Source organism: Heteronotia binoei, chromosome 8, assembly GCF_032191835.1.
Source record: "Heteronotia binoei isolate CCM8104 ecotype False Entrance Well chromosome 8, APGP_CSIRO_Hbin_v1, whole genome shotgun sequence".
NCBI lineage: Eukaryota > Metazoa > Chordata > Lepidosauria > Squamata > Gekkonidae > Heteronotia > Heteronotia binoei.
The window spans coordinates 7574534-7592393 of NC_083230.1; the positions used below are offsets into that span (position 1 = coordinate 7574534).

The 17860-nt window shown below is 41.8% G+C and overlaps 1 protein-coding gene across 6 annotated transcripts in view; it reads right to left on the reverse strand.

Annotated features, from left to right (window-relative positions):
* The window catches only part of SRPK2 (SRSF protein kinase 2), a 173818-nt gene that overhangs the window by 22356 nt on the left and 133602 nt on the right, over window positions 1–17860 (reverse strand). For all 6 annotated transcript variants that reach the window (XM_060244710.1, XM_060244709.1, XM_060244707.1 and 3 more), the window contains 2 exons: window positions 6440–6540; window positions 6249–6356 (listed from right to left, as the gene is read on the reverse strand). In XM_060244710.1, the coding sequence (XP_060100693.1) occupies window positions 6249–6356; window positions 6440–6540 (209 nt within the window). The remainder of the gene's footprint in view (window positions 1–6248; window positions 6357–6439; window positions 6541–17860) is intronic.

Genomic DNA, 17860 nt, shown 5'->3' on the forward strand with positions numbered 1-17860 from the left:
TCCAAATGAGACCGCACCATCGATTTATACAGAGGCATTATAATACTGGCTGATTTGTTTTCAATTCCCTTCCTAATAATTCCCAGCATGGCATTGGCCTTTTTTATTGCAAACGCACACTGTCTTGACATTTTCAGTGAATTATCTACCATGACACCAAGATCTCTCTCTTGGTCTGTCTCTGCCAGTTCACACCCCATCAACTTGTATTTGTAGCTGGGATTCGTGGCCCCAATGTGCATTACTTTGCACTTGGCCACATTGAACCGCATCTGCCACGTTGACGCCCACTCACCCAGCCTCAACAGATCCCTTTCGAGTTCCTCACAATCCTCTCTGGTTCTCACCACCCTGAACAATTTAGTGTCATCCGCAAATTTGGCCACTTCACTGCTCACTCCCAACTCTAAATCATTTATGAACAAGTTAAAGAGGATGGGACCCAGTACCGAGCCCTGCGGCACCCCACTGCTTACCGTCCTCCACTGCGAAGACTGCCCATTTATACTCACTCTCTGCTTCCTATTACTCAGCCAGTTTTTGATCCACAAGAGGACCTGTCCTTTTACTCCATGACTCTCAAGTTTTCTAAGGAGCCTTTGATGAGGAACTTTATCAAAAGCTTTCTGGAAGTCAAGGTAAACAACATCTATCGGGTCTCCTTTGTCCACATGTTTGTTCACCCCCTCAAAGAAATGTAACAGGTTAGTGAGGCATGATCTTCCCTTGCAGAACCCATGCTGAGTCTTCCTCAATAACCCGTGTTCATCAATGTGCCTACGCATTCTGTCCTTGATAATGGTTTCTACCAACTTTCCTGGTATTGAAGTCAGACTGACTGGCCTGTAATTTCCCGGATCTCCTCTGGAACCCTCTTTAAATCTATGATTGTGGAAGGGAGATATATGAAGACTGCATACTCTGAAAGGATTTGCCTCTGCCCTGTAGTGGAGGTGGAAGCAATGGGACATGTTTTGTTCTGCTGCCTCCTCTATAAAGAAAGTCAAGATGAGACAGTTCTTTCCCTTGTAGACAGATATGCTGACATTATTAACAGATGAAATCTCAGTTAAACCAAGCTAAGTGCTAGAATCTGTGCAAAAGCGATCAAAGTACACAATAAATTTCAGGCCTGCCCTTTTGAACACTGACTTAGATTTCATCACGAGGTCTATTATACAGTTCTTGATTTTTAGATTCCAGGTTCAAATTTTAAATATGGTTATCTATGATGTTATTCTATGCATTTTATACATTTTCTTCTATGTAATTTTATATAGATTTTTGTTAAATTTTCTGTTTCTGTTTTAACTGGAGCTTAACTTGAATATCTGTGTTCTTTTTTATAATAAGGATAAATTTATTTATAATCAGAAACACATCAATACAAATAGATAAAGGCAAATCAGACACAAACTATACATGAGGATAAAACATGGGGATACAACAAAAACAAAGCAGAAGATGTGCAGTGCTCTCTCCAGGGGTGTCAAACGCGTGAGGGCCAGATATGACATAAATGAGATTTTGTCGGGCCAGGCCACATCAGGCTGGACCGTGTGTGTTCCTATTTATGACTAGGTAGCTGAGATATAAACTTTATAAAGGACACAAACACAAATATTTTTTAAAAATTTTTAAAAGATTTTTTAAAGATTTTTTTAAAGTGGAGGCAGCACAGACTTGCTGATCTTGTAAAGTCTCTTGTAGATTGTCTTTTATGGAGGTACATTTAGACACTGAGGCTGATCAGAAATGGAACAGGATCTGTGGGCTGAGATGCTACAAGTGTATTTCTTGGCAAAAGCAGGAAAACTTTCACATCTGCAAATAGTCTTCGAGCAAAAATTGAAAAGGAGGCAAGATAATTTCCCACTTTTAGCAGCATCAGAGGTATTTTGCTGGGGAAGCAAAAGTTAAAGGCAATCTGAACCCTTGAAAATTACCAGGAAGTCTTTTCAACTTTAAAAGATTAATTAAATGGAACTCAGTTCATAAAAGCTGACTCTAAGAATGTATACTACCATTTTTGTTAGCTCAGCAGTTTCAGTTCAGGTAGTTAAAGGAGAAATACAACACCACTTGAGTTGTTTGGAGACAGAAAGTAGAACCTATGTTTTTTTCCTTTTGGAATATCCTCTTCTTCTTGAGAGGTAGCTGAAGTTGACATTTTCTTTAGCTTTGAGAATGAATTGGAAAGCTGTCAATGTAAGAACATAAGAGAAGCCATGTTGGATCAGGCCAATGGCCCATCCAGTCCAACACTCTGTGTCATACAGTGGCCAAAAAACCCAAGTGCCATCAGGAGGTCCATCAGTGGGGCCAGGACACTAGAAGTCCTCACACTGTTGTCCCTTCCAAGGACCAAGAATACAGAGCATCACTTGCCCCAGACAGAGAGTTCCAACAATACACTGTGGCTAACAGCCACTGATGGACTTCTACTCCATATGTTTATCCAATCCCCTCTTGAAGCTGGCTATACTTGTAGCTTTCAGTACTTCTTTCTTTACCTTCTCTATCCTGTGCATAATCTTGTAAACCTCTATCATGTCACTCCAAAGTCAATGTTTTTCCAAGCTAAAGAGCCCCAAGTGTTTTAACCTTTCTTCATAGGGAAAGTGTTCCAACCCTTTAATCATTCTAGTTGCCTTTTCTGGACTTTTTCAAATGCTATAATATATTTTTTGAGGTGCGGTGACCAGAATTGTATACACACACTTGATCTGATCACTCTGATCCAAGAAGCCTGAATGAAGTCCAGCAGCAGAATCCCAGTTCTCGTTCTCATACTCAGCAGTGGCACTGGTCAATCGAATGGCAGCCAAGACAGATTGCAGTGCATCTGTTTTCCAGCTGGTGTAACGATATACCTTGCCACACTGGCTCAGTCCTTTCCCCCTAAGCATACTTTTTCTATGCTTGGTATATGCATACACCAGGACTGTAGCACCATATCATACTGTGGTTTTAAATTATTAGTTTCAACTAATAATTATTAGTTTAAATGCTGTTTTAAATGTAATTACTTCAACCAAAACACAGTTGGGTGGGGAGATGAGTATTTCTGAAACATGAAGGAAATCTGGAACTGAAGGAGGAGAATGTGCTATCCTCACAGCAAGTATGTAATAAATGCTCACACACATTTTGTGCTGCAACAGGCTTCAGCTAGGCAATTTTTGCAACTTCGATACACTTCAAAAGAAACTCCAATATAATAATAATTTTTAAAAAGGTAGTCCCCTGTGCAAGCAGCAGTCATTTCCAACTCTGGGGTGATGTCGCATTGCAATGTTTTCACGGCAGACTTTTTTACAGGGTGGTTTGTCATTGCCTTTCCCAGTCGTCTACACTTCCCCCCAAGCAAGCTGGGTGCTCATTTTACTGACCTCAGAAGGATGGAAGGCTGAGTCAACCTTGAGCCGGCTACCTGAACCCAGCTTCCGCCAGGATCAAACTCAGGTTGTGAGCAGGGAGCTCAGACTGCAGTACTGCAGCTTTACCACTCTGTGCCATGGGGCTCCTTTCCAAGGTAATAGCAGTACACAAAGCACAAATTCAACAATGACTTTAAAAATAAACCAAGCACTTGCACAGGTTCATCATAACTCACAGCTGCTGTGCTCCCTGGACATTACATCTGAGAAACCGTAAGCCCTCTTTTTATTATTTCAGCTGTGATGCTACACTTGTTAGAAGTCACTCTGAAATCACTGGGACATCCAAAAAAATAGCATGTTGTGGATTTCATAAATAAATGCTTGTATGTAACAGAGTATTGTTGGAATCTTAAAGAAAACATTTTGTGAAATAAGTTTCCATGAGCCACAACCTGTTTATTCAGAAGCCTGAACTGTTATACTCAGCAGGAAGAGGTATATACAAACTAGTACAAACAAAAGGACAACAGGAGAAATTACTACAAAGATAGGCTTTGTAGAGCACAAATGAAAAGAGCCAGCTAAAACAGTAAAAACAAACCGATCAGAGAGCATCTGGACTACTGTCAACTGCTGATGAGTGGGCAAAGTAAAGTGAACAGTGTACACAGTATGTAAGGAAGGCCAATTACTTTACATAGTAAGCTGGCCACTCCTGGGGGGCCTACAGAGCAGGGGTGTCAAATGTCCATCCTATGAGCCAGAATCAGCCTGCCCAGGGCTTTAATCAGGCCCACGGGGCTCTTTTCTCCCCCTCTCTCCTTCTGTCCTCACCCTTTAAAGCTCTGAGGCTGCCGAAGTTCCCAACTCATCCTTGTCTTTGCAGATTGAAGCAGGAAGCAATTCTGGGCTTGCAAAGCTGCAAAGAAAATGCAGAATGGACTTTCCATTAAGGTCTCTGTGCCCAAATAGATTACTCTGAGATGGAGTAGACTGCTCCCAGATGGAGATCCATTCTGTGTTTTCCGTACAGCTTTGTCTGTGCTGCAATGTATTTTAATGGAGTGGAGCTCAGTTTCACTTTTAAGCATTTATATGGCCAGTTAGAAGCTGTTCCTTGCTGGAGTTGTGTGACCTTTCAAATAAAGGGGTGATGCTTTGAGCCAGCATGTCTCTGCTGAATGGATCTTAGAACTGGGGCCTAGTGAGTAACCTGGGAACCAATAACCAAAAGGGGATATTACACTGAAGAGCCATTGCCAGTCTGAGTAGACCTGGGGGCAGAGGGAGAAGCTTGCAATGCCTGGCCATTTCATGTTTTCCTAAGGCCAGAGCATTTTATATTTGTAGTTTCTGCTGTGATCCTTGTGTTTTTTCTCCATGTTTTATTTTAAAAACTGCATTTCCAAATCCCACTATTCCTCCACCTTTCCATTTTAAACAAAACACTGCTAGAGTTTTAAGCATGTTTGTATTTTAAGTAAAAAACAATATCTTTAATTGCATTTCTCTGTATCCTTTATAAAGTTTCTATCTCCACTACCTGGCATTCCATTTTATGATACGCATGGCCTGGCTGCACAAAATCCCATTTATTTCAGATCTGGCCCTCGTGATAAATGTGTTCGACCATACTATAGAGGCTAATCTAACAGTGTCAAATTTGCATATATTTCCAACTCAGAAGATTCACACTGCAGTCTGTTCTTGATAGTTTTCTGACATATTTCAACACAGTGACACTATTCAGACCATGTGAACTTCAGCATTCTCTTTGTGACAGGCATGCAACTGATTAACAGGCATTCAAGCATACTTCTTTCTTCCCACTCAAAGACCTTCCGGTTCTTCAATCTAGCTCCAACCAGGAATTTAATTGCCCTTTTTGTTTTGTTCTTTGCAACTGCATGGGGTTTTTCAGGCAATATACATCCAGAGGTGGTATGCCACTATCTGCCTCCACATCACAACCCTTGTACTCCTTGGGGGTCTCCGTTTCAAAGACTGACCTGGGCTGGCCCAGCTAAACTTCTATGATCTGCCAAGATCAGGCTAGCCTGGGTAGTTGCATAGGGCTTGATGCAACTGACAATGAACTATCTGATGCATTCTGGATGGTAACTGAGAGGTAAAGTGTAGCAGCAGGTTTCTGGTACACAATAACATTTATATGGCAGTCACATAATTGAAAACTGGTATCCAGAATATAAACAGAGTGTAATCCAGACTCAGGTTAGTGGTGTGGTGGACCCAAAGTCCCAGTGGAATTTCTCAAAGGTCTCCTTCCCTTGCATATAGACAAAAGATGGTATGTGATAATACATTTTGTTACTCTTTGAGATGTCACAAAACTATTGCTTTGACTGCAAAAGTTCAAAATAAAACAGAAGCCCAGTGACAAAAATTCCACACAGCTAGCCCATCGCAAATTTTAACACAATACAATTACTGTATTCAGTCACAAATAAAACACACATGCGCTATTTCTGTAAACCCAACTGGGCTTTTCAATGAGTTTCTCTCAAACAGCAACATCTATACTGCACAGCAAACCATTATTGTCATTTATACTGCACCATACGTGTATGTGATATTTAGAGCATAACACAAGCAAGAATAAAACAGAATCTCCAAAAGCAGTTTGTGGTGTGGACAGTGAGATCAACTGTTCAAATAAATTTTTAGAATATCCCAAAAGTGCTCTGTAATTCCTAACTCTAATCATTTTAAGTTATTTTTTTTTTTCAAAAGAGTAAGCTTCACATGTTTTCCTGTTTAACAATTATTGTGGCCAAAAAGCCTACATTTATCACAATATGTTTGATTGTGCAGCAAAGCAATGCAACCGTGTGGTGTTGTGCTTACCATGCAGGCTGTGCTCCAGATATCAGCAGGTGTACTGTAACCAGCTCCTATTAAAACCTCTATGGATCTATACTGCCGTGTCTGGATGTCCTCTGTGAAGTGTTTATGCTGAAAGCGGAAGGACAACAGTAATAAGAACAAACTCAGAATTGGGTAACAAGAGGGCAGACTTACAGAATGGTGACACTTACCACCCAGCAAGCATTCCCAAGGTCAGCAATTTTAACTCTGATTTTCTCTGCATTCCTTGGATCCAGGGGATTCACCAGTAAATCAGCAGCACGGGTTTTTGCTATTATAAGGGGAGAAAGTGCCACAGTTAATATCCACGGCATACAAACTTAACATACCCCATAAGGCCTGATTAGAGCCCCTTCCAGTAATCATAGAATTTGTCATGCAACTATATTGCCTTTCCCATTAATCTCTCTTGCTAACTCCCAAAACCTAACACAGATTATGACATCATTAACAAAGGACATTTCAAAACATGTTTCCCCATATTTATATCAGTAAGTGACCCAAGATCCTACACAGCATAGTAGTAACTACAAGCTTCAAAATGGCTAACCATCTGTATAATTTGGCAAAACAAAAGCCAGTCCAGCATATTCTCTTCTCTCAATGAACATTTGGCCATCAATTTGAAAACTACTTTCCTTACCCACCCCTTCCTCATTCACCCTACAAAGCAAACCACACACAGCATATAGAAGGTTAGTCACACTACTCAATTAAACAGGTTGCTCACTTGTAACCAATGATCGTGTGGTCATCTGTGCAGTCACACCTATGGGATATAGTGTGCCTGCACCGACCCCGATCGGTACTTAACAAGTCAAAGGATTTTCGTGCCCAGATTCCAGTGGGCGTGCACAGAAACCCTACCACGTATGCTCACAGGAGTGGGCATGGACATCCTGCCAGTTCCTTCAGACCACTGTATGACCCTGGATACAGTGCCAAAGGACCAACAGCAAAAGGGAAGGAGGGCAGGTGGTGTGACTGCACAGATGACCACTCGAAGATCACCAGTTACAGGTAAACAACCTGTTTATCTTCTTCGTGATCTCTGTGCATCACACCTATGGGAGATTAGCAAGCAAGGACTATGTCTGGAGGAGGGTTAACCAGGCACGGTAGACTGCAGGATCATATTTTCCATTTGGGAACACTGGTGTGGAAAGACACCAAAGGCATAGTGGTGATAACGGTATGCTGGGATGCCCTGGTCATAGCCCTGCAAAACTCATGTAAAGGAACCCCTTAGAGTTGGGGTGGCCGAACTTGCTTAATGTAAGAGCCACATAGAATAAGCATCAGATGTTTGAGAGCCATCAGATGTTTGATTTACTTTTGCAGTTTTCCACTGTCCAGCAACATCTGCTACACCCTGGTGGAGAAAAGCATGATAAGATCTTCCACACCACCCATATGAGAAGAGGCACCTTGAGGTGTAGTGCCCAGTCTCTGTGCATTAGGAGGAGGTCTGGGACAGGAGAAAGTGGTGAAAAGGCTTGTGAGCAAACCTCATTTTGGGCAGGAGCTCACAGGAGCAGAGCCCCAGAACCAGTAATTTTTATTGTGCTCTTTCTTTCTTACCCTCCACCCCACCACCAAAAAAAATACTTGCTTCTGGGCTTCACTGTTCAAACCCCCTGTGAGAATTTTGCTGAACTCTAAGTTTTGACAAACATTTCCCCCCACAAAAAAATGGAAAAATAACCAAAATATAAAAAGCAGACAGATGGAAATCTTCCTCATGCCACTGTGACCACACAGGAGAAAGTAATTTACAAAGTATGATGAGAATAAGGTTTTATTACGGCAATTATAATTCAAGAAGCATTGACGCACTGCTGAGCTGCTATAATTTAGTGCAACTTCTGGTAATGTCAGGGGTGTGTGGCATATGCAAATGAGTTGTGCTAATGAGCTCCAACCCCCCCTTTTTACTACAAAATGACCCCTGCCCATGAGCAAACCTAAGCAGAAGAGGAAACGAGTGTTGATGAGGTCACCATGGTGTTATCAGAAAGTACTGAGGAAATTTCTTCAAGATGTTGTAGACTACCTTAGTGATCTGAGGTAGACATGGAAACATATAGAGGTTGGCCTTGCCAAGAAGCCAGAAAGCTGTTTCCTAGAAAACTGGCATCGACTGCTGCTTTGGACCAAAATGCTGGCATTTCCAATCTTAAGCAGTGGCAACAGTGTCAACTGGAGAGTGACCCCACAGACAAAATACAGGGCAGAGAGATGTCCAAATTATCTTCCACTTTGGAGGGGATGCCACCCTGTGGCACAAAGGATCTGCCTGTATGTTCAGGTACTCAGGCATGTGGGTGGCCATCAGGAAGAACAGAGGTCCAAGCAATCTGCCCATATGCCCATTACTAGGGCATAAGTGTTCTGGTAACAGTCTCCCTTCGATGACTGATGTAGATGAAGGCTGTGGTATTGAATGCAAGGACAGAGACAGATTTCGCCATAGGTGATAGCATACAGAAGTGTACAGCCTGTTCTACAACCAGCAATTCCAGGAAAGTGGGGTAGTGATTGGCACGGTCGAGAAGTCATGGGCTCTTGACACAAGACATATAATGTGTGCATCCCAAACTCAATGGAAGGCAGTAGTAATGATGGTTATGGATACAGCAAGGGGGTGAAGAGGTGCCCCTGAGAGCAGGTTGAATTCCATTTCCCACCAGTCCTGGGGCCAAGACTGCTGGATGGTAGGGAGAAGCAGAGCAATAGGGAGTCACTGGAGGATTGAAGGAACCCCAAAATGCAGGATGCACATCAGAATTTTGGCAAATACCCAAATCAAGGTGTTTTGAGACCATTAGGCCCCAGAGACCTTGGCTATGGAGAGCTGTGCCTCCTCACTGTGTTTGGAGCAGATGCACAATACAGATGACTTCTTGCCCTTTCAGTAGTCAGGACAAAAGCTGTGAGCTGGTGTTTATGGCCGTCCCTATGAACTGGGCCGTGGTTAAAGGGGGGGATCAAGTGAGCTTTTTAAAAATTCCTTGTGTGTCCCAAATATTGGAGTAGGCCAAGAGTAGAGGTAGAGGGGGTAGAGGTAGGTTGTGACAAGCACCACAATTTTGGTGCAGATGCACAGGGCTATTGAAATGTTGAGTGGAGGACCCTGTGTCGGAACTGGTCTGACCCAATTGCAAATCTAGATATTTCTAGTAGTGGAGGAGTATATGAAAATAAAACATCCCATAAAACCCAAGTGGCCATCCTTGCCTCTTGCTTAATTGGCAGGAGGTGACAGAGTTGGGTAGTTATGCTGAATTCATGGTAAGTGATGAATCCATTCATGGTAATTCATGGTAAGTGCCCTTTTTCAGTATCATGAAGTACCAGAAATGGAGACTGAAACACCAGAAGGATGGGGGAACTGGTTCCATGACTCCACGCACTGAGGGTGTCTGTATATCTTCCAAAAGCACAACCAAGGGTGGTGTTCTTATACACTTTAGGCAAGTGGCAGCTGAAGAAACTGTACCCTCCTCTATGGTGGGAAGGACCCATCTGTTGGAAGTGATGAGCCTCCAAGTTTGTAAGTATGGGTACAGGCGAATGGGTAGAGGAGAAAATAAAGGTGTGATGAAGCCAAAACAACCCTGTTTGGGCATTATAGGGGCCTTGGGTTTGATGGCTAAAGAGGAAGATGTGATTTGATGTAAGAGGGCTTGATGGACACTGAGAAAGACCAAGGCCCCCAGATGCGTTCAGATGATTGACACTAGGTCTACTGTTTCTTCTGGGATTTATCCTTATTGCACCTGGAGAGAAAATCCAGATTCTGGGATGCCTTGATGTGTTTATTCAGCTCATGCAGAATGTTATCTGTATTAGAGCTGAAATGACTATCAGCTTAAATGGGGAAAAACTCAGTATATGCTCAGATGCCAGGCTGTAGGGCAGAGAAGCAGAGTCACGCATGGCACCTGAGAGTGACAGCTGATGTGAGAGTCTTGGTGGCAATGTCAACCAGGTGTTTAGATGAATTATTTGGTCAAGAACATGCCCGCTTTGGAGTGTAATTAGTAGCAGAGTGTTTCACATCCAAAAGAGAAAAAAGCTAGCATGTCTGAGAGCTGCTCCCAGAACACAAATTGGTATCAGCTCAAGCAAGTCGAGTATATGTGAGCCGTAATGCCTATAGCAACCACCTAGTAGAATATCTTGCTCATGGTGTTGAATTCTTCTTCTTCTTCTTCTTCTTCTTCTTCTTCTTCTTCTTCTTCTCGGTCCCAGGTTTATACACCACATGTGTATGATTCAGTCGAGGAGGCAGACTAGGGGTAGGAACCAACAATGGGCAGGCTGAACAATGTTGATCACTATGTTGCTGATCGTGGCTGAGGCTGACATGGAGAGTGCCAGACTATAGTCCATTTGTTTTATGAGGTCGCCATGTGATTTAAGGTGTTCCGATGGTGAAAGTGGAGTGTTGCATGTAAAACTTGGTTTAAGTGGATCGGTGCAGAAGCTGTTGAAGCTTGCTCCACATCAAAGTGTCAAGGGGTGGTGGAAAGTATTGACACTCAATGGCAAAGCCTCATCAGTTGGCTCAGGAGATTGGTGAGGTCAGTCTGGTGTCGGATCAGGCCTGGTTGCCGTCACAAAGGGCCAGCACAGTGGGTGGTAAAATACCCAAGAACTATGGAAGGCTTCAAATTGCAAGTCCAGTTGAAAGGACATTAGAGCAGAAGCCACAAAGAGGCTGTTCGACAGGGTGCAGATACTGGCCCTGTATTTGGTCCTGCATGAAAAGCGATGGCAGCGGCAGTGGCGGGTAAAGGGGGGGGGCGGTTTGCCATCCTTGCTGCTAGGTGTCTGTTCCCTAAGTTGAGCACTAGTATGGGAGGATGCTTCAGTGCTGGTGTCACTAGACTGCAGTCGGATGAGGAGCCTTCAGTGCTTAGGGACTGTGTGGAGACTGTGTGTTCGCGCACCAAGCTGGAAAGCAGAACCACTTGGGTCTGGAGTGGCTCCAGTGTTGGGGGACTTAGTTGATGGATGGCGATGCTAGCTGTTGAAGAGGTGAGTGGATGGGGATGGCTGTCAACTCCAACACAGATCCTTCCGCAGAGACAAAATGCGTATGACAATTGTGGTCATGTTTGCCATGCCTGTCCTCCTCCTTCAATCCCTTGCCCTCCCTGCAGTTTTCTGCCAGGTACCAAGGACTCTGACTTAGATGCCAAGTTTCCTCATTTGGGAGAGTGATCAGTGTTGGAACGGGAAAAGACCCATGACAGTTTCTCTCACTATCAGAGGGCTCAGGCGCCAACATCTCTGGTTGGGCTGTGCATGTCTGAGGTCGAAGATGTGCAGGTCACCGCAGTTAGGGAGAGTCGACTCGAGCACTGCAGACCAGCATTATTTTGGGGATTCCCCCCCCCCCACAGAAGAATGTAACATGGTGCAGGTGTGGGCCTGCACAGTGAGTTTCCACAAGGCAGGGGAAGCAGAGGGAGTGATCATCCAGAGAGGGGTTTTTTACTCCTGCCCTGGGATCACTGCTTGAAACACCCAGTGCCTTTCCACAAGTGCTGCAAGAAAAGGAGACAAGAAGAGAAACAACAGTTGGGGAGGGGAATAGAAGGGTCAGGGAAAGTAAAGTCTTCTGCTTCCTCCCCCCATTATTAAAATATTCTGGGAGAAGTTGTAAGAGACAAATAAAGAAAAAGAGCAGAAACGGCTATTGGAAAAAGGGAAGTTTAACAAAAAATAACGACTGGAGCGAGGAGAGTGACTGATCAGTGTGGCCATCAGAAGAGAACTGGTGGGATGTCCACGCCCACTCCAGTGAGCATGTGCGGTAGAGTTTCTGCGCCTGCCCACTGGCATCTGGGTGCGAAAATCCTTTAGCTAGTTGAGTACTGATCGGGTCAGCGCAGCCACACTGTATTCCATAAGTGTGATGTACAGAGACCACAAAGAAGATACAGCCATTTGTTCTAGAAACCACTGTCCCGTAGATATGTGTAGTTGCAACAGGCACTAAAGTGGCTTGCAGTCATTTTGCAACCATAAAAGCAAGCCTGACAAGACAACAACCAGGGATAGCACAAACTAGGAAAATGGAGGTTCATGAAGGTTCATGGAGTATCACAAACCATGAACCTCCACAAACTGTTCCATTTAACTAAATGGTTTGAGGTTTGTGGTTCACGATGTGGCACAGCTTGCAAAAGCTATTTAAAGGGTTTCCTTGAAAAGGATTTTGCAAGCTGCACTACTGTTGCAGCAGCAGCAAGACTCACAAGTGAACTCAGGAGGACTCACTGGCAAGTTGCACAGTGGTGGCAAGGCTTACAAAAACCATTTAGAGGGGGTTTGGAGAACGTATTTAAAAAGACTACAGTCTATGCCTTCTCTAAGCCCCACTTGCTGGCACCAGAGTGTCTTTCGACATGAACCACATGAACCTCCCAAAGGCACCAGGGAGGTTTGGGAGGGGGGGTGGCGGGAACTGAGATTTGTGAGCCATGTGCTGGGCCTGGTTCATGACTAATTTGGTCCATGCCCTCCCCTAGACAAGACAGGTCCATCTTGCCGTGCTACCTATTATTTACAATCAATTACTGAAAAGACACAACTGACACTCTGCGTTATTCATTTCTCTGAACCACCCCAGCATGAAAACTGACCCTTGTGTAGGAAAGATAGCTCCTGCAATACCTAAAATCTGGAAAACCAAAGACCCTAATTTCTGAAGAATTTGCTTGTGATGAATTATCTCCTGATTTTGTCTTGCTTTTGTTTCTCACAAGGCAACAGAATAGAAGAAAGATCATTCACCATTTCATTACTGGGTTTTACCTCTTTGCTGTTTTCTCCTCCCATTCCTGAGCTGTTGCAAAACAGGCACACCTAGGAAAAGACAGACCCTTCCTTTTCTCCTTTACTCTAATATTTGAAAACACATTGCATGACTTCTCCTTCTGTGATAGACCATGATGCCACCACAAACCTATATTTACTTATCTGGTAGTACAGCAACTCCTCAGAGTTAAAACCCTTAGAGATTTACAAGATAAATACTTTAGATTATGGTACTACTATAAACGCAAGAGCCACATGTCAGTAATGAATTTATTAATTCTTCTTATTGAACATTTTAAATATACAATGCTGATGGGAACAAACTGTACCAATACTCAGTACCTATTATTAGTGAAATAAATTGAGATCACGCTAGATTTTTGATCAAAAACATCCCACTTCTGTATTCAAACATTTCTGAAGTCCAATGTGTTTAATCATACTCTTTGCCAATTTACAGAGTCATTCTTTCTGCTAAATCTCATCTTCCAGCAAGGTTCATTAGAATTCCTGAATATGATGCAATTCCCTGAAGAAGCTTTTTTTTTTCCCACAAGGCAGCCTTTATTGGCATATATAAGAATATAAGACAGAGGGTCAGCCAGGTTACATATTAAAATAATCCATAATCCATACAGAATAAAATTAGGATTACAAAATAAAAACAAAGGAGCAACATAGTAAAACCTGATACATAGTACTAATCAGGACAAGAAACCATAGTTCTATAAAAAACCATTGCTACTAATTCTGTTATTTCCGGATCAGAATTATCAAGCAAGAAAAGCACCTTAAAATCATCAGAGGTCTCTAAAATTTGGGCCAATATGAGGTATAAAAGATCCTGGTGGGACACCAAATAGAGAGGACATTGGAGAAGACCATGGGCGACAGTCTCAACACAACCCATCTCACAGGACAGCACCTACTTGAATAGGGAGTCCCTTGGAATCTGCCAAATAAAATGGCTGATGGAAGGGCATTGACTCTGGCCAAGGAAAAGGCTCTATGCAAATTTGGAGCTAGAAGTTGGTAGAGGTACACAGCTGGAATATTTGCATTTGGGACAATCCCTAAGTTTAGGGAAGAGCAGGTTCTGTTGGCAAGACCATAAAGAGTTTGTAGCTCTGAGCTCAGTAGACTAGATTTTATTTCTAAAAAAGCCTCGGACTCAGAAAGCAAAGATAAGGATTCTAAGGATAGATTCAGGGAATTTATTTTAGCTTCAATGTAAGATAGCCAGCTAGAATGATCAGATTCAAAAAGTAGCTGGTACAAAAAACTAAGTGGATCAGAGTTGAAGTGGAGTCATAACCAAAATTTAATAGTGTGAACCCATGCCTTAGTAGCCATCAAATTCTGACCGCACTCCAAACATAAAAGAAGAAGAAGATGATGAAGATATTGGATTTATATCCCGCCCTCCACTCTGAAGAGTCTCAGAGCAGCTCACAATCTCTTTTACCTTCCCCCCCCACAACAGACACCCTGTGAGGTGGGTGGGGCTGGAGAGGGCTCTCACAGCAGCTGCCCTTTCAAGGACAACCTCTGCCAGAGCTATGGCTGACCCAAGGCTATGCTAGCAGGTGCAAGTGGAGGAGTGGGGAATCAAACCCGGTTCTCCCAGATAAGAGTCTGCACGCTTAACCACTACACCAAACTGGCATAAGGAGCGCACATAGGTACTCCCATGATCTTTCACAAAAAGGTACAGTGGACACGTTCAACTGAAATGTCAACTGCATCAATCCAGAGAGGTACCCCATACAATAATTGCGCTCAAGTTTTAGCATTAAAGGCCTTAAGTGCTGCTGGAACATAATGATTACCTCTGTCAGAGAAATAAAAGCAAGATATTGCTGCAGCACTAACTGTAGCTACATTAATAGCCATTCTGCGATGGTGGGTCCAAGTAGCATTGGATTGAAAATAGACGCCCAGGTATTTGAAGTGCTTAACCTGTTCAAGTTTGTTACCACTAATAGCTTTTATATTCCTACATTCTCCATCAAACCATAAAGGAGTTTGGGATTTCACTACTTGTTTAGATGTGACCCTTCTGGATTACTCTTTTAAGGATTCAGTAATGAAATTTAATAAATTCCCATAAATTTGGATTGCCTCTAATGGATTGAGAGAATTTATTAATGCAGATTTATAACCCAAACTGGTGTTTGATGTCAATAATTTTAGAATCTTTTGGTCTAAGTCTGGAGATTGAAAAATCTTTGGCAGAAATTCCACATCCTGAGTCACAGCTGATGTAAAATTCCCATTAGTATCAAAGACACATATCAGGGGTAAATGGTCACTAAATGTTTGATCTCCGACTATAAAGCTAGAGACATAAGGCATAAAGGAGGGGGAGATTAAAATATAATCAATAACACTACAGCCCCTGACAGAAATATATGTAAATTCATGTGACCTATTACTTCTAGTTCTGTTTGCCTACCAATGCACAAGATGCCTTATCTTATCACACTGCAGTAGCTAGGACAATCGTCTATCTTCAGATTCAATATTTATCGCCTTTCTCTCAGGCTCATAGCCAGGGGGAACATATAATTTTTTGGGAGGGGCACATGGAGACAGGGTGCATGGAGACAGACTTTCCTGCGCTTGGAAAGCGAATCTTGACACTCAAGGAAATCAAGTCAATGAAATAAACTTGCACTTTTTGTTACTGAGTTTCCCACTTCAGTTCATCTATGGGTCATCTAGAGTAACTTCTTCCTGTAAGTTTGAGATGACCAAATCAGAGATTTGGAAAATCTGAAGCTGCAGTACTGCAGTGGGAGCCCTCTGCTCATGACCTGAGTTCGATCCCAGCAGAAGTTGGTTCAGCTCAGTGGACAGGTGACTGGAGTCATCTAGAGTACTTCCCCCCCCTCCAGATATGTAAAGTTGAGAAGATTCACTCTGTGGTTTGCAAAATTTAAAGGGCAAAAGGAAGCTAATTAGCTTAGAAACAGGTGACCAGGTGGACAAAGGGAAGCAGTTAGCTCAAAAAAATGGTGGCCAGGGGTCATCTAGAGTTCCAGGCTGCATGGCTCCTTCAAGTCTAAAAAATGTGAGGTTCAGACATGTCCAGGCTTATCCTGCTGGGGGATAGAATGACCCCATTTCCAGAACTGCAGTTCAGTTGTTTGAACTTTTCCATGAGGCTGTGGGCATGAGGAGGGAAACTTTGACAGAGAACAAACACAGGGCTTTTAGCTGCTCCTACTATATATTCACAAATTAAGGTTGCAAAGATTGCTTTTCTTTGAGGTCATTGCAATCCCAAATTCCAAAAAGCCTCAAAGCAAATTATGAGAAAAATTTGTCTCTGGTGATATAACAAATTTGATTTTTAAAGATATTTTAAAATTCTATATATATTTCTGTCCAGTATTTTTTTATTTTTATTTTTTTGCAGGACCACCACATATGGTAAAAGGGTTCCATGAAAAAAGCCCACAGAGAAAAAGCTCACAGAAAAAAATTCATGTCATAAATGCTCACACAGAAAAAAAGCCCACATGGAAAAATACCATTTAAAGTTTCATAGATATTTATAATTGTGGATAACCATTCATCTCTATTTATGAGAATAGGTATTACCTATATTTTAGGTAATTTTAAGTATATTTCATGATTAAAATATGTCATATTCACATGCAACAATTCGCATTGTGATTTTATCGTATAATTAAATAATAATTTTGCTATGTTATTAGTATATTAATTCATTACTATACAAAATCAGCGCGTATGAAGAGGGCTTTAGTGTTCTTGAGTGTAAGGGTTTGGAAGGGAAAATACAGGAAATAATAGTGACCATTTTGTTATCAATGAACTTTATTAAGAAGGGAAAACAATAATAATAGAAATTAAACTCTATAAAAAAATATTTTTAAATAAAATTAAATACTTTAATGTAATAATTTACAATTTGTTAACCTTTTTAATGTTAGTATGAAGTAATTTCTAAAGTACTGTCTAGTATTCGCAACTTTTGAACAACTATATGGCTTAAAATTTTCAAATAATTAATATTTTTTACTTATTTTATTAAAAATTAAAAGTGTAAGATAACAAAACCGTAAGATAACATTAAAATGAGTTGATTTCCTGGCTCAAATTCCCTTTATTTGTATTTTAACAAATACATTGTGGTACACCCAGTGATCATGACAAAGGACTACCTAACCCTAATAGTAAAAGCAACAATTATTTAATAACAAAAAAAAATCCAAAGAAAATAACAATAACTCAGATAACAATAAGTCCTTTGCATATTAGGTCACACGTTCCTGACACAGTCAATCCTCCTGGAGCTTACAGTAGGCCCAGTACTAACAGCCCTGTAAGCTCTTGGAGGATTGGCTACATCAGGGGGTATGTGGCCTCATATGGAAAGGAGTTCCTGCTACAAAAAAAGCCCTGTAAAGCACCATAGATATTTACAATTGTGGATAACCATTTACCTTCATTTATGAGAATGAACAGATATCACCTATATTTTATTGTTATTTTAGGATTAAAATACATCATTCACACGCAACCATTTGTGTTGTGATTTTACATGATATTTTCCATGGTATTTTTCCATGTGAATTTCTTTCCATGCGGCCTTATTTCCATATGGGCATTTATGACGATGGGTTTTTTCATGCAAGCTTTTTTCCTGTAGGTTTTTTTCTGGTCACTGGTAAAAGGTACCATCTCTCTGATTACACTTCCAACATAGTCCTTTGTAGCTTTTGTCCATCTTC